This window comes from Spermophilus citellus (assembly GCF_964194105.1).
Source record: "Spermophilus citellus genome assembly, chromosome: 1".
NCBI classification, from domain to species: Eukaryota; Metazoa; Chordata; class Mammalia; order Rodentia; family Sciuridae; genus Spermophilus; species Spermophilus citellus.
The window spans coordinates 135345908-135370575 of NC_138182.1; the positions used below are offsets into that span (position 1 = coordinate 135345908).

At 36.4% G+C, this 24668-nt stretch overlaps 1 protein-coding gene across 2 annotated transcripts in view; it reads left to right on the top strand.

The window, feature by feature from the left end:
* Positions 1-867: 867 nt before the first annotated feature.
* CLINT1 (clathrin interactor 1) overlaps positions 868-24668 on the top strand; it is a 59784-nt gene continuing 35983 nt past the window's right edge. For both annotated transcript variants that reach the window (XM_081307626.1, XM_081307627.1), the window contains exon 1: positions 868-1105. In XM_081307626.1, coding sequence (XP_081163752.1) covers positions 1065-1105 — 41 coding nt within the window. In that variant the 5' untranslated portion in view covers positions 868-1064. The remainder of the gene's footprint in view (positions 1106-24668) is intronic.

The following is a 24668-nucleotide window of genomic DNA, read 5'->3' on the forward strand; positions in this document are numbered from 1 at the left end:
GCTATAACATTATCTTATTGTTTACTCAGGCATTTGCTATCTACAATTAAATGTGTTCTTAGTTATGATCTGTTTCTTCCAATGACATTTAAAGCTCCAAGAAAACTGGGGCCCCAGCTGTATTCTCCACTTCTGGCACATAGGTGACACTTATTAACCAGTTGTAACTACAATTTAAGCCGTTTGACCAAATAAAATTTACTTGCTTTATTTTGAGGATTGACAGAAATGAATAAATGAAAACGAAGCAATGACAACCACTGCAACAACGCCCTGACAGCAGTGTGTATATTTAGACTTTCAGAAGGTGAAACTGCCAAGTTCTTTGGTGCATTACATATAACATACATATATATGAGTATGATTAGAGATGTCTTTCTAGTTTTCCATGGAGTGTGAACTGAGTTTCTGACTTTTGTAACAAAGTATCTGTGATAGCTGTGTAAATATAAAACTATTGTATCACAGAACCAGAGTGAAAAAGAATTTAGAATACTTCTTTAATTTACAGAGATGGAAACTACGGCTTAGAGATGTAAATATATTTGAACATTCGAAATAAATACGGCCACTTGTCTGTCAATGAAGAATACAAACGCTGATCACGCTTCTGTGTGATTATTATTAATAACAGCAATGTTTCACATTTTAAAAGAATGAGTGTGACTACATCGTACACCACTGGTTCTGAAACGTGGGCGTGATCAGGATCTGCTGGAGCAGAAACGGCTCGCCCCCACGCAGTTTCGGGCTCAGAGGGTCTGGGGCAGCAACCTCAGCATCAGGAGGCTCTCGGAGGCTGGAAAAACTACAAGTCCCGGCGTGCTGCGCGCGCAAAGGGCGGAAAGTCGGGCGCTTCCGCTCCACGCAGCGCCTCTGCCGCCGCGTCTCGACGTGTCACCGGCGGCGCCGCGGCTGTAGCAAAGGAAGGAGCTGACTTGGGGAGTTCGAGGCGGCGGGCGGCGGCGGCGGCGACCCCGACCTGGACCTGCCCGGCACGGAAGTATTCCGGGGTCCGTGGGGAACAGCAGAGGGAGGCGGCGGCCCGGCCCGCGTGGGACACTATGTTGAACATGTGGAAGGTGCGGGAGCTGGTGGACAAAGCGTGAGTATCGGGGGGCAGTTGTGGCCGAGGCCCTCGCGGGGGAGGGGAGGAGGGGGAAAGGGAGCCGGCCCTGCGCTCGGGGTCGCCGGCGTCACGCCCCCCGGCTCGGCCGGCCCCATCATGGCGGCGGCCGGCCGCCTCTCCGGCCTGGGCCCTCGTCCCACCAGCGGGGCTGGAGACGGAGGGACCCTCTCCCGTTTCAGCTTATTTTCTCAGCCACCTCCTGTCCAGGTTGGGGTCTCTTTGATCTGACCCCAAGCCTTGGTGCGGACGCTTTGGTCGGAGGAGGGGGCGGGTTGTCAGGAGCTGGGTCACTGCCCTGGCAGGACGAGTGTCCTGGCTCCAGGCTGTGAGCTTTGCCTCTTGAGCAGCAGGGAAGGCTTGCGGGTGGGGGACGCAGCGCACTGGCCCTCTAGGTCCCTCCGGGCATAGTACAGAGAGATCTTGGGCCTGGTCGGGCTACCTCTTGCCTTGCTGGGCTCTCTCTTAATTCTTGATGAACCTGAAGTATTAGAGTGGGTGGTAGGTGTAACAAGTGGCCAGGCTGAAGTTATTCCATGAGACTCGCCTTCGCGTTTCTAACACTAGCGAAGATAGATCACCGTATAGCTTCTTGTGGTTCTTTTCCCCTAACTTTTTCACTCAACTTCTTTTTTGGTAGGCTGCTTGTTCCATTTTAAGGTGTCATTAAGAAATTTCCCTTAAAGAAGAAAAGAACCCATGTTTGTTTCCTGTTGACCTATTTTGGGGGGAGGGGGTATTGGGGATTGAACCACTGAGCCACATCCCCAGCCCTGTGTTGACCTGTTTTTAACTTTCCTGACTGGTAAAATGGCCAATACATAGTTGACTCCTTTAAGAGTGAAATAGCTTTAGTGTCCTAGTACACTGGGAAAACCTTAGCACTTGAATTTTAGTGTATCGGATGTAACAGTAAGCTCTTCTAGGCCAGGAGGAAATAAAGTTTAAGAATTTAACCAGTCCTCTTCCTTTTGGGTTTTAGTGATTATGCAGTAGTAAGCAGGATTAGAAAAACAGTTCTTTGTGCCACCCACCTAACCTAAACTCAGGAAGTGTGGATGGCAAACTTTTCTTGACACTAGAAAACAAAATAATTTGCAGTGGCTTGGATAATGCATCAGATAGAATTAGAATTTGACCATACTTTGCAATTTTCTTTGCTACCAAGAAGGCAGTAGACTGCCTGCAAAACTGGATTCAAGCTCTGTGGCCCCGGGCAAGTAACTTACCCTCCCAGTACTTCATTTTTTTCTGGTGCAGAATGAAAATAACTACGCATACTTTCAAAGGTTGTGAAGATTGTTAAGGGCCAAGGACTTAGATTGCATATGTAGCCCTCAAGGAGTATGTTTAGATCAGTATACATTTGAACCGTAGCAGTGTTCTGCATTTAAAGTAAGATGAAACTCACTAGAGTGAAGCTCCAAATTTGAAAAGTGACTCACTTTAATAATTTTCCTTTACAACTATTCATTTGACCATTGAGCCCTAATATATTTATTTTGGGCTGTATATATGGTTATTATACTGATGAGTACTTGTTTAATTTTCATCTTTCATTGGCAAGAAGAAATTCTTCCTTCTAAAAGTAAAAGCATTTTATAAAACCATGTATTGTGGCACTATATCCAGTTAGACTGCACCTTCAAATGCCATCCTGGAAGTAAAACTGAGCCATAGAATGGTTACTCTGATTTTTAAAGAGATAAACCCATGGAGGAACAAGCACATGAGAGAATCATGAATTAAGGACTACTGTGATAGCTGGATTAATAGATTGATATGCAGAAAGACCATTAGTTAGAAAGTTTGGAGACATGAGTGTCTGGCAGTACCATTTTTAACTAGCCATTTGTACTATTTGAGGCAGAATGACATGAATCTCCAGACATTGTGTTCCTTGTCTATAAAATGAGGGATTGAGCTAGAGTAAGAATTGTTTCAATGCGTATTTGAAGAAATGAGTTTCCATTAGAGACAGCTAAGTGGAACTGTTATTTCACAGTAACAAGTAAATTTTGAGAAGGCACTATCCTTCAGAGACATTGAGGCTGAAAAGGGATTTTTTTTTTTTTTTGAATGATAATATGATGGGAGTATAGCTATATGGTAGAGTGCTTCTTTAGTGTGTGCAAGGCTGAGATTCAGGGTTTCAGTCCTTAGTACCACAAAAACAAAGAAACAGGTCATTGGTACATGTTACATTTAAATGTTTTAGGCAATAAATATAGTTCATAACTCAGGAAAACTAAGACTTTTAATATATATTCCTATTCAGTGAATTTACTTGAAAAAGAAAATATACTCTTTCATATTGTGTTCCCTTGGAGTTACCTCTTATATTCAGTATGTTAGCAGTTCTTAAGTATAATGACTTTTGAGACTGAAAACTTTCTGGAAGGTAGGGGAATATTTTCCACAATTGTTGCACCTCCTGGTGGTATGAAATGGATCTATTTTGTAGAACATATTATGGAACTGAGGGAAAGCAGATAAAGCCATAGGCCAACCAGAGCCTGTAGTGCCAGTTTCCTCCCACTTGTAATCAAGTTGCATAAAAGGGAACTGTTGCAGGAAAAGATTAAGAGGCACCATTCCCACTAACGAGGACTGGCTTGACCATTGTCATTCTATGACCTGCCTTTCTTTATTTGAATAAAATTAGATACATTTATATTTGTCATCCCACACATGGTATAAATTGAAAATCGTTGTAGTTCCGTAATATTTTCTCTTGTAATTTGGGGAATGTAATGAAGATGACATGGTTGTAGTAGATCAAGACTTAGGGTTCAAGCCCCACTAACTCTTCTCTTTCCTTACAGGGAGTAAGTAATATGTTAATGGTAAATCTATTTGATCAGCAACTCTGTTTTTGATAGAGATTAAACAGCTCTGACTAAAGCCTTACAGCAACTGCAATAAATAGTTTATTTTAAATTATTCTTTTCATCATAACTTGCATTTTTTCCCCATTAGTTATTTTCATTGGTGTATATTTGCTTGTTTTTAGTTCTTAAATGTTTAATGCAACAGCTATAGAAACTACTCTCACAGTCTTTCTGAGCGCTGAGGGAGAAACTCTTTCAAAGAGAATAGTTTCTTTTCTTACTTCAACAGATAATACATTTATTAATTCTTAGGTCAGCACTATATTTTCTGAACTTGAAAAGTACAATCCCTGCCTTTAAAAAGCTTACCACTACAAATATGCTACAACACAAATGTATTACTGGTATTCCCCTCCCACCCCTACCCTTATTTGCCCTATCTTACCAGTAAATCTCCATTCAGTTAGCTTCTGAGAACTTGAAAACAAAGATGGCAAGATGATTGTCAGCTTTTTAGTTTTCCTAGATCAACTTTTCTCTGAACCAATTATAGGTAATTCTTATTGCTGAAACAAGGAATTAATTATCTTTCTTTTCTTTTGGTAATTGAGCACAAGTGGATATTAAGAACTTAATTCCAAAGAAAGATGAGCTTAATTTGCCACCCTACACCCTGTATTTGGGATTGGATCCACAAATGCTTTACCATTGAGTTGCATTCCAGCCCTTTTTATTTTTGAGATAGCGTCCTAGTTGCCCACTAGCCACAATCTTGCAGTCGTCCTACCTTTGCCTTCTAAGTATTTGGGATTACAGGTGTGCTCTACCACACTTGGCTTAATTTATCATCTGACAGCATCTGGTACTCCTAGCTTTTACATTATTGCTCCAGAATTGAATCTTTTCTGTACTATTGTATTGTTTTTCTACTTATTTAAATGTTTAATAATTCCTTTAGGTGAAAAGAAAACATGCTGGCTGTATCGGTATCTGTCTATAGTTCCAGTGATTCAGGAGGCTAAGGCAGGAGGATTGCAAGTTTGAGGCTAGTCTCAGCAACTTAGCAAGACCTCATCTCAGAATTAAAAAAAAAAAAAAAAAAATTTAAAGGATTGAGGATATAACTCAATGGTAGAGTGCCCCTGGGTTTAATTTCTGGTACTATGTGGAAAAAAAGAAAAGAAAATATAGGCAACTTAAATACCTTTTAATCTAGAAGCTTTATTGTTTTATCTTTCATATTTAGATCTTCTGGCTTTCTAAGCTTTAGTTTATTTTTAACTTTTATTATGCAAAATTTGAAATGTGTAAAAAAAATAGGGAACATTATAATAAATTTTTATGGACACATGACCCAGTTTCAACAATTTAGCTAATCTTGCATGAGCTGTACTCTTAGCTCTCACTCCCAGATACCATATCATTTCATCTATGAATATATCAATTATATCAATCCTCAAAGGTAAGGATCATTTTGCTGGGGTACCAAGGATTGAACTCCGGGGCATTTGACCACTGAGCCACATCCCCAGCCCCATTTTGTATTTTATTTAGAGACAAGGTCTCACTGAGTTGCTTTGCACCTTGCTTTTGCTGAGACTGGCTTAGAACTCATGATCCTCCTGCCTCAGCTTCCCAAACCACTTAGATTACAGACTTGCACCACTGGGATCGTCTTTTTAGAACCATAAACACAATACCATTATTATGCCTTAAATGGTAATTCCTTAATACAAAATGTCTAGTCAGTATTCATTTCTTAATTGCCTCATAATTCCTGCTTAGTGTTTTCTGGTATATGTATAATATATATAGTCCATATAACTATCAATGCTCTCCTTTCCCTCTTTTGCCCCTTGCTGTGCTGAGAATGAAACTCAGGGCCTCCTTTACAATAGGCAAGCACTCTTATTACTGAGCCATATCATCACCAGCCTTCTCTTGATTTTCTTAATGTATAAGTTCAGCCTCTACTCATGTTTCTTTCCTCTTGCTATTTCTTTGTTAAAGAAACTGGGTGTTTCTCTGTTAAATTTTGCTAATTATGTCCCCATGGTGGTATTTAAATGTTCTCTGTCTTCTGTAATTCTTGTAAGTTGATAATTATATCTAGTCATTTAATCAAAAAAGTTCCAATTTGGGGGAGCAAGACTACTTAAATTCAAAATGCATTTTCAGTTCTTACTCTAATGTTTCTTGTATACAAAAAGTTAACTCCTTTCAGTCTCAGATACACATTACTTTCTGAGACAACACATTTAACCTTTTTTTTAATTTAAATATTTATTTTTTTAGTTGTAGTTGGTTGGACACAATACCTTTATTTTATTTGTTTTTATGTGGTGCTGAGGATTGAACCCAGGGCCTTGCATGTGTAGGCGAGTGCTCTACGCTGAGCCACAACCTCATCCCCTTAACTTTATTATTTTTTTAAGGTATCATTTTATATGAACTTCCCTTGTTTAGCCAAATTATATATGTTTGCCCTTCTGTGTATTTTACAGTAATTTGCTAACCACTTGCACTTCTATACCATCCTTAGGCACCTCCAGGCAGTATTTATTTATTTATTTATTTATTGTTGGTTGTTCAAAACATTACATAGTTCTTGACATATCATATTTCACACTTTGATTCAAGTGGGTTATGAACTCCCATTTTTACCCCGTATACAGATTGCAGAATCACATCAGTTACACTTCCATTGATTTACATATTGCCATACTAGTGTCTGTTGTATTCTGCTGCCTTTCCTATCCTCTACTATCCCCCCTCCCCTCTCCTCCCCTCTTCTCTCTCTACCCCCTCTACTGTAATTAATTTCTCCCCCTTGTATTATTTTTCCTTTTCCCCTCACTTCCTCTTGTATGTAATTTTGTATAACCCTGAGGGTCTCCTTCCATTTCCATGCAATTTCCCTTCTCTCTCGCTTTCTCTCCCACCTCTCATCCCTGTTTAATGTTAATCTTCTTCTCATGCTCTTCGTCCCTACTCTGTTATTAGCTACTCTCCTTATATCAAAGAAGACATTTGGCATTTGCTTTTTAGGGATTGGCTGGCTTCACTTAGCATAATCTGCTCTAATGCCATCCATTTCCCTCCAAATTCTATGATTTTGTCATTTTTTAATGCAGAGTAATACTCCATTGTGTATAAATGCCACATTTTTTTTATCCATTCATCTATTGAAGGGCATCTAGGTTGGTTCCATAGTCTTCCTATTGCGAATTGTGCTGCTATGAACATCGATGTAGCAGTGTCCCTGTAGGTCTTTAGGGAATAGACCGAGAAGGGGAATAGCTGGGTCAAATGGTGGTTCCATTCCCAGCTTTCCAAGAAATCTCCATACTGCTTTCCAAATTGGTTGCACCAATTTGCAGTCCCACCAGCAATGTACAAGTGTACCCTTTTCCCCACATCCTCGCCAGCACTTGTTGTTGTTTGACTTCCTAATGGCTGCCAGTCTTACTGGAGTGAGATGGTATCTTAGGGTGGTTTTGATTTGCATTTCTCTGACTGCTAGAGATGTTGAGCATTTTTTCATGTACTTGTTGATTGATTGTATGTCCTCCTCTGAGAAGTGTCTGTTCAGGTCCTTGGCCCATTTGTTGATTGGGTTATTTGTTATCTTATTGTCTAATTTTTTTGAGTTCTTTGTATACTCTGGATATTAGGGCTCTATCTGAAGTGTGAGGAGTAAAGATTTGTTCCCAGGATGTAGGCTCCCTATCTACCTCTCTTATTGTTTCTTTTGCCGAGAAAAAACTTTTTAGTTTGAGTAAGTCCCATTTGTTGATTCTAGTTATTAACTCTTGTGCTATGGGTGTCCTATTGAGGAATTTGGAGCCCGACCCCACAGTATGTAGATTGTAGCCAACTTTTTCTTCTATCGGACGCTGTGTCTCTGATTCGATATCAAGCTCCTTGATCCATTTTGAGTTAACTTTTGTGCATGGCGAGAGAAAGGGATTCAGTTTCATTTTGATGCATATGGATTTCCAGTTTTCCCAGCACCATTTGTTGAAGATGCTATCCTTCCTCCATTGCATGCTTTTAGCCCCTTTATCAAATATAAGATAGTTGTAGTTTTGTGGATTGGTTTCTGTGTCCTCTGTTCTGTACCATTGGTCCACCCGTCCAGGCAGTATTTAATAAATCTGAGAAGCCATTAGTGGTTCATAGATGAGAAATGGAGTCAAATCTTAGGTCCACTACTGAGAAAACAGTGATCTTGGATATTAGAGTGGTACTTCTAAAATAGAAATGATGGTACTTATTTTACATGCTAGTGAGGATTAATCTAAAGCCCTTAGACTAGTACTTTATATAAAATAAACTTTGGAAAATCTATTATTATAACTGTGTTGTGCACAAAATAATCTGTAACATTTAGAAATATCACATAGTGTTTGAGATAATTATTGTTGCTGTCAAATTAAGTTATTTACACATACATAAGGATTGTGTCTTAATCCATGAAGTCAACATTTTCAGTGGGTATTATCTCCTAAAATTCTTCTGCTGAATAGATAGCCTAACCTACAGAGAAGAAAACTCATTTAAATACCTCTGTTCTGTGTGCCTTGTGTTATTTTTACCAAATCATAAATGCTTGTACTTTAACATTGTAAAGCATATTGCAGAAATACACTTACGAAACCATGTTGGGGAATAAAGTCTTTGGACAGACATATTGCAATTTCCATCTGCCAATTCTTATATTTTGTTCAGCTTGTTTTCTATTTTCTCAAGATTTTAAAGACACTGCTAATGTAAAACATTTTTTTCTAAAACATCAAAAATTTATTTTATGGATGCAAATTGAAACTGACAATTTATCTTTAGGAAACTGAGCAATATTAAGAATAAGAGTCCTCCAGAATATGTGGTACATGATCTCTGACAAAAAATGAGCAGTGTATGCTAAGAAAACACATTGCAGAAAGGGCTTTCCAATCATTCGATCCACTTTCCTACATGGCAAGAGCATCTTTTAGTTTACCAGGGCCCTTTAACATCAGAATTAAGAAAGGACCATTGTTTTTTGTACAGTCCCCAAGGCCATTCTAGTACTGGGCTACACCCTCAACTCTTTTTATTTATTTATTCTTGAGACAGAGTCTTTACATTGCCCACCTTGAATTTACAATCTTCCTGCCTCAGCCTCCCAAGTTGCTGGTATTACAAGCATGTGCCACCACATACAGCGAATATTTTAAAAACTATAAACCATTTAGTTTATGTAACAGTCTTCCAATTTAGGTTGAGCTGACATTTTCTCAGGTTATATTTTGAGCCATTCAAACTGGAGTACCACATTAAGGGAATCTGTGCCCTTTCCAGGAGGAAGATGTGTTTATATGCTCCTCATTGGTGATGTTAATTTTGATCACTTAGTCAAGTTCTTGTTTGGTTCCTCTATCCTACTGTTTTTCTCATTGTAGCTAATAAGAAATCTAGGAGGAAACACTTTGAGACCTCTCATCAAACTTTCACCCCTAGATTTAGCATCAGTGGATGCTTCTTGCTTGAGCCAGTCTTTACTACAATGATTGCAATATTATGATTAGCCCAACTCCAATCAAATTCTCCATATTTATCAATTTACTGTAAATAAAAATCCACATTGTTTTCCTGCCTCCTCCTTTTTATTCTTTCATTTATCACTCCAGTGAAATTTCATTCAGTAGGCTGTAATTCATTACTGTTCTTTTTATTTGTTTGCACCAGTACTGGGGATTGATACCAGGGGTACTACCACTGAGCAACATCCCTATCCCTTTTTGTTTTGATACAGGGTGTCACTAAGTTGCTAAGGCTGACCTCAAACTTATGGTCCTCCTGACTCAGCCTCCTGAGTAACTTGAATTATAGGAGTGTACCACTGCAACCTGCTGTTCATATTTATTTTGATAGTGAAATTGCCTCAAATGTTGCTAATCTATCTCCTTTTAACATGGCCTTTTTTCTTTTTAGTGTTTTTTCAGTTTCTGATACAAGATATTTTTGGATTATACTATACTTTTGCTGTTTCAGCCTTAAGTAAGCCCTATTTCAAAGGACTCCTGGATTTAGTTCCTATTAGTGGTGAGGCAGATATTTTTACATAGAGATTATATAGTTGATTATGTATAGAGATATTTTTGTCATAATTCATTGCTAGAGTTCCTTAATATGCAAAATTACCTCATAATTCAAAGACAGAGCTCTTTTAGAAGTGGCTTGGTGGTATTTTTCTTTTGGATAATTAAAAGTGTAAGGTTTTGTTATTTTTAAGTTTTAAGAGAACATAATTTTAGAAGGCTACACATATGTTGTCTCCCTGTTTTTTCTACTTTAGCAATGTAATTTGCTTTCCTTAAGTCAATTAAGTATGAACAGACAAGAATCAAAGCATACTTATTTTGATTAAGTCAATAAAATGCTGTTAGAGAGTGTATTCTTCCTAATAGTATTTCCTGTTACAGTATTACACCTGCAGTTCAGATTTGTCTCTTGCATTGAAAGTTCGTTTGGCTTTTGAATTGTTTATACTAGCAGCTAATTACTGAGTAATTTAAGAATCTTAACCATGGCAGCACTATTCTAATTAGAATACTGGATGTTGGCACTTTATTTAGCAAACAGAAGTATAAGATATTTGTGTTTGTGAAATTTTGTAAAGTAGTATTAAGGACTAATTTATCTGTACATTATCTTATAATATATGACATGGGCTTTACCTCCAAACCAGATATATAATTCATTTGGAATATGAAGTCTTTTGACTTCAGTTGGGAAAAAAATGGTCATATGTTGAGAGTAGCATTTTTGTAGTAATTAAAACAAACCAAAAAAGCCCCCCCCCCCAAACTATACAGTTTTAAATAAATGCACTGCCTTAATTTGAACATTAAGAAAAGTTTGAGAAACTTGCTGTTGATTACAGTATTGGTTATGAATTTAATATAGGTAATATCCCATTACCCATCTTGAGGCTTAAAAAGGGTAATTTGAAAATAAATACATAGTTGACATTTCTTTCTGTTTTTTTCTTTTTCTTTTCTTTCTTTCTTTTTTTTTTTTTTTTTTTTTTTTTTTTTTGTGGTTATTTTTGTGGTACTGGGAATTGAATGCAGGGGCGCTCTTCAATGAGACAGCTCCCAGCCCTTTTTGTTTTTATTTTGAGACAAGGTCTCACTAAGTTGCTCAGGCTGGCCTCAAATTTTTCATTCTCCTGATGCCTCAGCATCCCAAGTACCTGGGATTACAGGCAGGTGCACTGTACCTGGCCATCAATGACATTTCTTTTAGACTGATAACATTTCTCAAATATGAGTTTTTAGAATATATGATGATTATGATACTAGTCCATGTAATGAATGAGTTGAAAGTATATTCTTTTGTGTGTACGTGTGTGTGTGTGTGTGAGAGAGAGAGAGATGCTGGGGATCAAACTCAAGGACTCACGTGTGGTAGGCAAGCACTGTATGACGGAGACACATCTCTTGGCTTTAAATTATATTCTTAAGGCTTGTATAGTCTCTGATAAGAAAACGCGGATTACAACTCTACTCTCAGGTCAGATGCCCATATTTTCCAAGAAGTCAGAATGTTGTAACTAGGAATAAGGGAAGCCACAGTATAGCTTCACTTGTTAATTTAATGACTATTTATTGGTCATCCAGAACTATTGTAGGTTCTTGAAATACAACTGTAAGTAAGATTTGATGAAGAGAGATAAATAGAATAAGTAATAAAGTAATGATACATTCTGTAAGTATTGTGAAGAAAAGAGGCTAAAGCAGGAAATGGTGAACTTGCTATTAAGTAGAGTGGCCAGAGGCCCCCTCCTGAGCTTGTAGCATCTACATTAAGAATGAAAAGTAAAGTGTAAAGTTTTCCAGGGAATGAGCAAAGGTAGTTTCAGGGATTTGTAAGCCATTGGCAGGGATTTTTTCATAAGAAGCTGGTCAGGAATTTTGATAAGCAAAGGAGTGAAATGATCCCACTTAATGTAGCTTTTCCTTGATGCTGAATTGGATAATGGATCAGGATAGAGAATAAGAGTAGAAGGAGAAATGAAATCATGAGAATAAAATAATAATTAGAAACGTCATCTCTGAGGTCAAGTCATGAGCATATCATTTAATGGTTTTGTAATCTTAAGATATTTAACCTCCTTGGGCTTCACTTTGCTCATCTGTAAAATGGGAATAAAAGCAGTACCTGCCTCTTAAGAGTTGTCAAAGGATTATCTGAATTACTTGAAGTGGTTTAGGATAATGCCTAGCCCAAGCTTTATGTGTTAAAAGCCAATAACAACATATACAACTATGTTATAAAGTAGACTGCTGTGTATTTTACTCATTTGGAAGGGAACACCTAAGAGTTACTACTACACAGGTGATCTTGGCTTTGTAAAGCTTTTCAGTGGTAATAGATTGTATAAAGGATGGACATGCTTCCAGTATATGTGAGTTTCAGTTCACAAGGTTCTTTGCAAAGTGAGAGTTGCTTTCATAAAAGAATAATTCCTGCATCTGTAGAAGTGAAATCCTTGCTGGAAGGTGGCACAACTAAGGAGGATGAGGCAAGAGGATTGCCAGTTCAAGGCTAACCTGGCAATTTAGTGAGACACTGTCTCAATTATACAGTTCAGTGGTAAAAGCTTCCAAGGGTTCAATCCCCAGTACCAAAAAAAAAAAAAAAAAATGAAGTCAGTGATCGCTGTCAACTCTCTGTTTGATGCTGAGCATGAGTAGAAGTAGTTTTAATGTTAATGTTTTTGAAATACACACACACACACACACACACACACATATATCTTTAGAGTTTATATTTAGGTCTTCAAATGTTTCTGTGGGACATAGAAGTCTTATGCCAAAGATTTTAACTTTTTAAAATCTCTTCTAAAGGTTCATGAGATATCACATGACAGAGCAGATTAAGAAATCTTTACAGCCTTGCACCCAGATGACCTGAAATTGAAGCATTTTTCCATGATAGCCTTTTAAATTTCCCCCCCTGAAGATGATAATTTATTAATTCTCTATATGTACTTGATGGGTAAACAGTATTTATTTTAGTCCCCTCTTGGTCTCAGCTTCCTTCCTTCCATTCCCCCTATTCCAAGATACTAGATATTTTATTTGTATACTCTCTTTCTTTCTTTTTTTGGTACTAGGGATTGAACTTGGGAGCACAAAACCACGGGGAGCCACATCCTCAGCCCTATTTTGTATTTTATTTAGAGACAGGGTCTCACTGAGTTGCTTAGCTGAGGTTGGCTTTGAACTTGCCATCTTCCTGCCTCGGCCTCCCTTGCTGCTGGGATTATAGGCGGGCTCTACCATGCCTGCCTTGTACACTCACTTAAAAATTTTTTTTTTTTTAGTTGTGGACGGACATAATTTTTCTTATTTATTTTTATGTGGTGCTGAGGATCAAACCCAGTGCCTCATACATTCTAGGCAAGTGCTCTACCACTGAGCCACAACCCCAGCCCTGTATATTCACTTTTAAGTCATTTTTTACCTTCTCTTTATGTTTCTGGCGATTGAACCTTAAGTACTTCTTTTATGTGAGGCATTCCTAGTTAGACACTGAGAAGGAAGCAGTACTCCATATAATACAGTACAGTCAATTCTTATTATTTGAGAGAGAGAGAGTTTTTGTAAAGTCTACACTGAATACAGGCTGAACCATTGTTCTTAGGAGAAAATATAGGGTCAGGTTTTATAACCTTTTTGACACAGCATCACCTTTATTCTGATCAGTACACAACTTTTTGTGTGTGTTTTTATTTAAAGATACCTTATTTAATATATATTTTATGATTTATTGTTGAACTCACTGCCATTAGCACTATAATTTGTACCTTAAAAAAAAAAAGCTATCCAATGCATATACTTTCTCTATAAGGCATATAGGAATACTAAGTAGCACTTCAGTACTACACTTGCAGGCTGATCTCCCTTGCACAGTACTGTGGTCTCCAGTGGCACTCTATCACTGAGCTATATCTTAACCCTTTTAAATTTTTTTTTTAATTTTGAGAGAGCATCTAAGTTGCCCAGTCCAGCCCAAGATTGCAGTCCTGCCTAAGCCTCCTGAGTAGCTGGGATTATAGTTGTATACCACTGTGCCCAATTTGTGGACTGTTTTAAATAGCAAAATCACTGAGAAGCCCAAAAATATGAAAAATGTGTCACTAACTAGACCATAGAAAGAATACATGTTTATAGAATGAGAACTAAAACAGGGCCGAGTGTCACCTTATTTGACCTCAGCTAGGAATGTGTGATGGATGACTCAGAATTTTTGCTGTTCTGTACATGTCCATGAATGATCAGGAAATTACTGTGAATATTAATTTTGGGATTACAAATATAATTCAGTGTACAGGCAAGTTTGCAAGTATGGAGGCCACAAATAATAAGGACTAACTCTCCTCATTTTAAATAAATAAATAAGAAGAAAAACAATTAAAAATAAAAAACACAACAACTTTAAAGTTGAAACAGCAACAGTCAAATTGCTGCTGAAGTTTGTAATATACCTGGGATAGATGCTTCCTCTTTGCAAGGCAGGATATAGACACATGGTTATACATTTGAAGAAGAATCAGAAGTGTAAACCATGAGAGAACAGAAAGCATCAAGAATTTAAGGCAGTCCCAAAGTACTCTACTGTTTTCCTCTTCTTCATCTCTGTATCCCTCCATGGTTCCAGTTGCAGTTGAAGTTTTGATAATCCCAAACTACTTTTTACTCTTTTTTCAGTTCCTCATCATCTTCAGACCTAGAGATTGAAGAGACACTCAAACCAAGTCTTTTCTCCTCTTTCCTTCAGCTTTTCTAAGCTAACCATAGATTTGGAGTCAGATGACAGATCTTTGGTTGAAAACAAACAAATCTCAAACTTAGCTGTCTGAGCAGATTTCTTACTTTTTCTTTCTTTCTTTCTTTCTTTCTTTTCTTTTTGTTTTTTTGCACAAATGGTGTGACTACTTTATGTACAACCAGAGAAGTGAAAAAATGTGCTCCATTTGTTTACAATGAAGCAAAGAGCTTTCTACTGTCATGTATAACTGATTAGAACTAGTAAAATTATAATAAAAAAAAAAGCTTTCTTACTTTCTAAGCTCATGGGTGCATTGAATTATTCAGTCCTTTTCTGCATTTTCACCATCTATGGTATTTTACTTTAAATTTATCACCATCTTCTCTGCTGCCACCTCAACAGTTGTTTTAGGGGATTCTTCCTCTTTGACAGGCAGTTCTATGGGCTTTGGTTCTTCCTGTTTCATCTCCCAGTGTGACTTCATTTACCTTCCCATTTAAATGTTCTTTAGGACATGCCTGGAGCCTCTTGAAGTGAACCTGCTTCATTCCCTTGATCTTCATAACATGACCAAGAAAGGAGTGAAATTCTTGTTTAAGTTCAGCAAGTTTTAGCTTACTAACTCTATAATCTCTTTTGCCATTTCATACCCCTCCTTTTACCTGCTTTGTAAAGCTTACAATATATTAAAGGAATTAAGACAAATTCATAAATAGCCATTATATATAACTGACTGTAATACACAAGAGCTATTTGACCATAGGAAGGGGAGATTATGACTTGGCAAAAATCTCAAAAGGCTTCATTTTTGCATCTTTTTTAAAAACAAATTTTGATTTTAACTGAAAGCATTGATGGGGATTTCAGGAGTACACAGTCACTGAGGTAAAAAGAAAGGGCATGTTGGTAATGTAGTCATGTTAATCAGCTAGTAATTTGTATTTGGTGTAACTCTCATAAAGGAAATGAAACAGGAGAAACGAGAGAAAAGGCTAGATAGATAGCTTGAGGCCAGATCACCAGTTCACTTAGGACCTTTGCATAGAGCTTTTTAAGAATTCTGGTTCTTTTCGTTCAGCTGATAAAGATTTTTTGAACATTTACTATAACCAAGCCTGTTTCAGGTATTGAGGGTCTTTGAGGAAGATACTGGATTTTGTGTCCTTTTAAGTATTTTCAGTCTGAGAGGGGGTTGGGGACAGGAAAGTAAACAAAGAACATATAGACAGAACCCCCCGGGAATTTGGGGAGTTAAAAGAAGGTTGCTTGGCAGTAGTGATGCTTAGGCTAAAACCTGCTGATGAAGAAGATTTAGCTGGGCAGCAATTATTGGTGGGCAGAGGACTTAGAGAAAACAGCCTGTACCAAAGGCCTATCAGTGAGAATGACACAGTGATGGGACTGAAGAAGTAAATTGGTATCACATAAAGAACCTTTTATGTCATGTTAGGGAACTTGGCCTGAAGATATTGTGTCCATCTACAACCAAAAATTAAAAAAAAAAAATGGGATAGGATTTGTAATTAAGCAAGAGTTCTCTTTAGCTCTAGCCTTAGAGGAAATTATAAATAGAAGCATAAAGACTAGCTATAGTTAGACTGGGCCAAGACTGTTGGCCCACGTGAAAAATGGTGTGGCCCTAGACTAAGGTAGTGTCAGTGTGGGTAGGGCAAAGTGGACAGATGTATTTGAGAGTTACTTGGGAAATAGAATTGAAAAGATCTTAAAGACTGAATCCTGGATGGGGAACAAGGGAGAGAAGTAATCAGCACTATCCACTGATAGAAGAGGAGGAAGATGTTTGAAGAAAGGTAGTAATGAGTCTGTGGTGTACTAACTCACCCAGCAATAACTACCTTAAAGATGAATATGGTGATGAGTTGGAGAAGGAACAGACACACATCAGAAATAGATTGTTAACATGGCTTTTCTAAGAATCAGATTAGTGGTTAGCACCTCTATTTTTAATATGGAATTAACATGATTGGGGTACTAATGGGCAGTAGACACTGAGGGAAAAGGCCTCCAAAGATAACTCCAGACATCAGCCTGCCTAGCCCCTGAGATCATTTTTCAGGATGAAAAGTAGTAAAACTACCATCTTGTTGTTCCTTCTCAAGTAATACATAGAAAATAAATTTTATTGTAAAAAGCAGCTCAGATTTTAAGAATAATATTTTTACTCTTGGGACTCAATAAAGCCAATTATTTTGCATATCTTGCATACATAATATGTAGTTGTGTAATTGTCCTGTGTGAAAATGGTAACTTCTTCATGTGGTGTTCCAAAGAAGGAGCTGTTGGTCTGAGAGTAAGCTCTACCTCTTTGCTTGAGCTCTTTGTCCTGTTTGTTCAACTATGAAGTATAAAATATAAAATCAGCAAAATATGAAGGAAAAAAGAAAGCTTAGCAAAAGAAAACATGGCATGAGATTATCAGATAAGGAGTAGGAAAACAAAAGGTAAAAATAGATGAAAATTTTGAAGGGATTAGAGTAAAATTTAAATGCATTTTTTTTGGAATTCAATGTAAAAACAAGGTACAAAAATAGTAAAGCAGATGAGATTCAAAACAGGCAAGATTGATGGATATAAATATGCCCCAGCTAGAATGGTTGTTACCCAAAAGACAAATAACAGATGCTGGTGTGGATATGGAAAAGGGTGAACTTTCACACGTAAGAAAGTAAATTAGTCCAGCTGTTATAGAAAATAATATAAGAGATTCCTCAAAAAATAAAAGTAGAACTATTATATGATCGGCAATTAAACTTCTAAGTATATATTCAAAGAAAATGAAATCAGTATATCAGAGCAATATCTGCCCTCTCATGTTTATTGCAGCACTGTTCACTGTATCCAAAATAAGGAATCTGCCTTTACAAGTGTTCTTCAGTAGATGAATAACAAAAATGTGGTACATATAAACTGTCGGAACAAAATCCTGTCATTTATGGCAACACAGATGAACCTGGAGCTGAATCAGGCACAGAAAGACATATGCCATGTTATCTTACTCATATGTTGGTCAATGGTAGGAAAATTACAGTTAGAAGAAATAATTATATATATAGTAGGGTAGCTATGATTAGTTAACAGTATTTGAATATTTCAAAATAGTTAGAAGAGAGGATTTAAATATTCTCACCACAAAGAAATAATAATTGTATGCCAGTGATGGATATGCTAAATACTATGACTTATTACCCAATATATACACATATCAATTAAAAACAAGGTCAATACGTAAAATAAGCAAGGCAGGAAACGTAAGATCAGCAATGAAGAGGTATCAAGAGATTTTTAAAATATGCTAAATACGTAAGATTTAAAGCACATTAAAAGTCTGACAGCTGCCTAAGAAAAGTTTAGAAATATAAAAATAAAAGACCAAAGGAATAGCAACTATGAAGTAGAAAATAAGAACAGATACTAAAACATGAATGGTAAGATCAAAAGTATAAATTAACAATATATTTGATAATTTAAAGAAAATATCACTTTTTTAGAATACTGTATGCCAAAGTGGGTTTCTTGGGACACTTAGCAGGGTGTTCTAGGAAAAACATTATGTTGTCTCAGAACTTTTGGAAATGTATGATACAGTCTCCTCTTGGAGACTCGTGACACACCGTTAAAAGTAGGAAAGTCTCTGAGGGGTGGTGTTGCAGTAGTAAAGTTGTCCTTGTTTAAATAGCATTCCCCAAACCTCCCCCATGGAACCCTTTCCTTGCATCTGTTATCACTCCCTACCTAATATTTTTCAGAAAACACCAGTTAGACAGACTACTGCTCTAAAGGAAAATAAAAATGAAAATCTTGAAAGTTACTGAGAAACATGATGAAGGAAAAAGAGTTGAAAAGAGAAAAATTGTTTTGGTTGCTGACTGGAATTCCTGTTGAAGCAGTAGTGTTCTGCACATACCCAGTGAGAAAAGAGCAACTTTAATACCTTACATATGGAGGCAGGGAACCAAGAGAACCCAGACTGCTGAGCTAAGGAATTAGAGGCAATCCCCAGAATTAAATCACCCCAGCTATGGCCAAATTTTTTCATTGTATAAATAAAAAATATTATAGGCCAGGTTTGGTGGCACTTACCTGTAAACCCAACTATTTGGGAGACTGAGGCAGGAGGATAGAGTTGATGTTAATCCTGGGCAACTTAAAAAATTTTTAAAGGGCTGAGGATGTAACATGCTCAGTAATAAAAGTACCCTTGGGAGGCTGTGGCTGTGGCTCAGTGGTGGAGTGCTTGCCTGGCACATGTGAGGCCCTCAGTTCAATCCTCAGCACCACGTAAAAATAAAATAAAGCTATTGTGTCCACCTATAACTAAAAAAAAATAAAATTTATATCTATACATATAAGTACCCCTGGGTTGATCTCCAGTACAATTAAATAAATCATAATAAATTAAAAATGTAAACAAATGTACTTTAATTATTACCATCCTAATCCAGCTGTTTTCATATTTATAAGTATTTATGATTTTGCTTTTAAGAGCTCTTTTTTTTAAAAAAAATTGTTAATTGTAGATGGACACAAAATCTTTATTGATTGATTGATTGTGTGTGCTGCTGAGGATCAAACTCAGTACCTCACACATGCAAGGCAAAGCACTCTGTCAATGAGCCACAACCCCAGCCCTAAGCTTTTTCTGTGGCAGTAGAAAGGAACTTTTTAGTGTTGTCTTTTCTGCCTGTTCTGTTGCTACTTTGTTCCAAGTACCATTGTTGCCACTTTTTGGGAAGCTACTTTTCATCCTACTTCCCTTAACCTTAAAAAATTTTTCCCTTTTGCCAGCCATAAGGCAAACCATCTCCCATTTGTTGTCAAAGTGCTTCTCTGGAAAACAGTAACTCCTTAGTGCTATGAGGCAGCTTTTTTGTTAGTTAGCCTGCCCAAGTCACAATAGCAGCAGCCTCAAGGAGAGTAAAAGGGCTTCCGCATAAACATAAATGTCCAGATATGTTTCCTAGTATAAAGTTTTGTGTTTTTGAAGAGGAAAAATAGTACAGAAACTAAATGTCATGGTCCTTCTAAAACCCTTTATTCAGCTAGAAACCTCATGGATTAAGTCCTGTGATTGCATTTTTAGTCCTTTGAAAGCTCAGAATTTCTACTACTATTTTTTTTCCCTCTGTGCTGGGAATTAAACCCAGGGCCTCATGAATGCTAAGCACATGCTCTATCACTAGGCTACACTCTCAGGCCCTCAGCTGCTTTTGATATTCCCAAAATAAAAATAAACACACACGTGCAAATATGATGATAAAGGTATATCCCCAGATCTTTTTATTTTTTAATTTTGATATAGGGTCTTGCCAATTGTTGAGGGCCTTATACTTATTCTTTTGCCTCAGCCTCTCAAGTTGCTGGGATTTCAGGCATGTGTACCTTGCTAAATATACATTTCATATTAGATAATTGACCTTCATGTTTTAGTAATTTAAGAAATTGTTGCTTAATATAAAATAATACCCTGGCTCATGGTTGGTGGTTCACCAAATTATCAAGTAGTATGAACTTCTGGTATCAGTGAGATAGCAATTGTTCAGTGGCAGGACTTGTGTGAATAAATTCTTGTCTACCTGTAGTGATACTCATTGTCAGCTCTTAGGCTAGTTCTTTTTTTTTAATTATTATTTTATTGTTGGTTGTTCAAAACATTACATAGTTCTTAATATACCATATTTCACAGAATGATTCAAGTGGATTATGAACTCCCACCTTTACCCCGTATACAGATTGCTGTGTCACATCAGTTACATTTCCATTGATTTACAAATTGCCTTTCTAGTGACTGATATTCTGCTGTCTATCCCATTCTCCACTATCCCCCCTCCCCTCCCCTCCCCTCCTCTCCCCTCCCCTCCCCTTCTCTCTCTCCACCCCCTCTACTGTAAATCGTTTCTTACACTTATATAATTTCTCTCCTACTCCTCCTTTCCTCTTATATGTAATTGTGTATAACCCTGAGGCTCACCTTCCAATTCCATGCAATTTCCCTTGACTCTCCCTTTCCCTCCCGCCTATCATCCCTGTTAAATGTTAATCTTCTTCTCCAGCTCTTCGTCTCTACCCTGTCCTTGGTTACTCCCCTTATATCAAAGAAGACATTTGGCATTTGTTTTTTAAGGATTGGCTAGCTTCACTTAGCATAATCTGCTCTAATGCCATCCATTTCCCTCCAAATTCTATGATTTTGTCATTAAAGTTTTTTCCGTCTTTATGGTATAATTCTCTCCCAGAAATCTTGATTTCATTAATCTGTACTGTGTCAAATAAATGACTAGTTACCATGACAAGTTCTGCATGGTGATTGAGATATGGGTAACTAATATGTATTATGCCAATCTAATCATAGGGGGCCATATTTAGGTTGAAGTTACTCAATCAAAAAATTATATCAGAAAACTATTCTGAATTCTTCACACATAATCTCCATAACAGTAATATATAAGGAACTTTCAGATGAAGAAACCAAGGCACATAGTTGTTGATTTATCCACATGAATCAAACAAGAATTAGTGTATGCTGAAGACAAAAACTCAGGCCCTAATAATCTCAGAAACTTATTGATCCATTAATATAAGTATTATTTTGCTTGTGCACAATATAGCCTTAAAACATGAAGCAATTTTTAAAAATGCTTAAATGTTCAATATCTTCCTTTATTGTGGCCTTGTATGTCAGAATAGTTCCTGAAATATTCATGTTGGAATAGTCTGAAAATGAGCTGCTATCAAATGGGTTATTTTATTTGGGATTGCTAACCACCAGAGTTGTAAGAAAAGGGAAATAGTTTTATAGTTTCTTCCTCCCATAGGTCATAATTTAGTTGTGGACATCAGGATGTTTTTCTTGGCTAATCTCATTCATGTAGTTTTCCTTGTACATCTGTTAAATAAATTACTAAACTATTTCCTTGAAAATTTGTTGATTCAAGTTGCCCTTAATGGTTATCAAGAAGTTGGTACCTTTTGGAAAGTTGAAATAGACTATAAGGATAAGAAATTCCACTACCATTCTGGTTTATGTATTTTTGTTTTTTGTTTTGGATCAATTCCTGTTTTTTTTTTTTTTTTTTTTTGAGGTATTGAAACAATTGTATGTGGTTTTTAGTGTTTCCCAAGACTTTATATTGGACTATAAACATTTAATGACCTTTCTACAAAATGAATTAGTTTCTACTTCTATACTTTATATTTTTTCAGTGAGTGATCAGTTTATATATACATTCTCATTAGTCTGGTACTGCTTACCATTTGAAACAAAATTTGGAATGTTGACTTCTTCAACGCTTATTCATTTAATCTTTTCTAACCTTGGATTTTATATAAACCATAAAATAATAATTTTCTGATTTTTTTTTAAAAAAAACATTGACAGCTTTATGCTCAGTAATGAATATATCAGGTATTATGAATCTAGAAATTTTAAATGTGAGTTTGGTTAGTTTTGACCTATCCAAACTGATAATGAATCCATACTGGAAGTTTTCCCTAGGATGTTAAGTAAACTCTTAAATGAGTAAAGAAACAATTACTTCTTTACTGCACAGATTGGAATTGGGATTGAAGTCAAATTTTAGAATGCTGATTTATTTTTATTTTTATTTTTTGGTGGTGCTGGGATTGAACCCAAGGCCTTGTGCACTCTACCAACTGAGCTATATCCCCAAACCTTAGAATGCTGATTTTTTTTTTAAGCTTGAAATATTTAGATAAAGACTATTTGTAATACTTATAATCTATAATGGATATTTTTAGAGATTAAAAGATAAAGTACTCTGTGGTATCAATCAGTTAATGTCAGCTACTAATAAAAGAGTCTTCAGATTAAATTTCATTTGTATTACATTTTTTATTATGTAATGATTCTTTCTAAATGCAATAGGTCCTTGGCTAGACTTTTTTGTTTAAAGTTTTAACTCTGTAAAACAAATCTGGCCAGTCATCATAGTACATACCCTTAATCCCAGCTAACTCAGGAGACTGAGGCAGGAGGATTCTGTGTTCAATATCAGCCTGGGCAACTTAGACCCTGTGTCATAATAAAACATTAAAAGGACTGAGGATGTAGCTCAGTGGTAGAGCATTTTCCTAGCATGTATGAGGTTAAATCCCCAGTACCACCAAAAAAAAAAAAAAAAAAAAAATCTAGGAGTTTTTCAACAAAAAATAATTCATTATTTTGTTATGACCCAAATCTGATATTCAAACAAGTCATTTAGCCAAGCCAGTCACTGGCATCCCCCTCTCAGCTTTGTTTTTAGTTCTGGAGCATGGTGACTTACTTCTGTTTGGGGTGAGGGAAGAGCTCAGAGAAAGCCAACCTCTAGTTCTAAATGTGGTAGCAGAGTCATTTTAATAACAGTACACAGAAAACAAATGCTTTAATCTATTAAAAGAGGAACCCAACAAGTGTGGCAGTAGTTTGGAATGATGATGCAATCAAATCTATAAATCAATGAATTTTTAAAAAGTATCTTGCCATGCAAGTTTTTGCCTGAGAAATTAAACTTTGCTGACTCTAAATAATCAGTTAGTTGTAGGGAGGAAAACATTTCCATTCTCATAATTTTGGAGGAACACAGGATATTCAGTTAATCTTTCAAGAATGTTAGGGGTTCATACAACTTTATTTTTTTTTCTGCTTGCAGAATATTATTCAGTTTTATTTACTCTTCCTTCCATCCTCCCATGAAACTGAAAAGTAAGAAAATACTTTCATATAAAATACTTTTGTAGAATTTGTATTTCTGGTTTATCTGTAAGTAGTACAAATACAGTCTAAAACTTTGAATTAAGATTACAAGAATATTAAACCATATTAGTTAACTGTGTTCAGTAGTAGGAAAGTGTCAAGAGTGATTAAAAATCGGTATGCTCTGTTGAGTTTGGAGGTGCACACCTCTAATCCCAGTAATGTGGGAGGCTGAGACAAGAGGATTGAACATTCAAAGACAGCCTGGCAATTTAGTGAGACCCCATCTCAAAATAAAAAATAAAAGGTAAAGCACCCTTGGTTCAATCCCCAGTACCTCCTCTCTTCCAAAAACAGTCTGTAGTTCTGTTTCCTGCCCCCATGATAAACACTGAAATTAAAGGCCACCCTGTGTCAGAACAAAACAAACTATTGGTATTTCAGTTGGAAAACAGTTTTTACTTGATCTTTCTTTGAATATCCAGAATTATTCTGAAAGTAGAAGATTTTTTTAAAGGACTTCTTCCTCGAAACCTGGCAGGAAGTTGCTTTTTTTATTTATTTGTTCTATCTTTTTTTAACTGAGATCTCTGAAGGATGAAGTATTATATTTCAGAGCCAATTCTTGATGGCTATTTTTAAAAACAAAAGGTTTCATATTTCATTATTTAGAATTGTAGTTTTGCTCTTGGAAAGAGGAAAACAGAAGGTGTATATAATCTAGCATGGTCTTTTGTGTAAGTAATTGAAATCGTAAATAATATGCACATGAACACCCAAAAAGATACGATACCATTGGATTGAAGTACAGTTTTTTTTTTTTAAGTAAGCAGATTACTCTCTCTGAAATCTAGTTATTGCAGAAGAATTGCTAAGAGATCCTCAGTTTTCTTATGTCTCTGATTTCAGTTTTTCCTTCTCAAACTGATATTTACCATGCTTTCTGGAGTGCATGCATAGGAGTGAAGAATAAGGATTTTTTTCTTTCAGTTGTATGGTTTGTATTTGATAGTCTCTAAAAACCAAAGAAAATGTAATTTCTATGACTGACAATGTATTTTTTTGAACTTTTATTTAACATTTAGTTCTTTTAGTACCACAGTTCATGATGTTGCATTTGATGTTGTTGTCTTATATATAAATTAATAGACTATAAAAGCCTACTAATTATGTC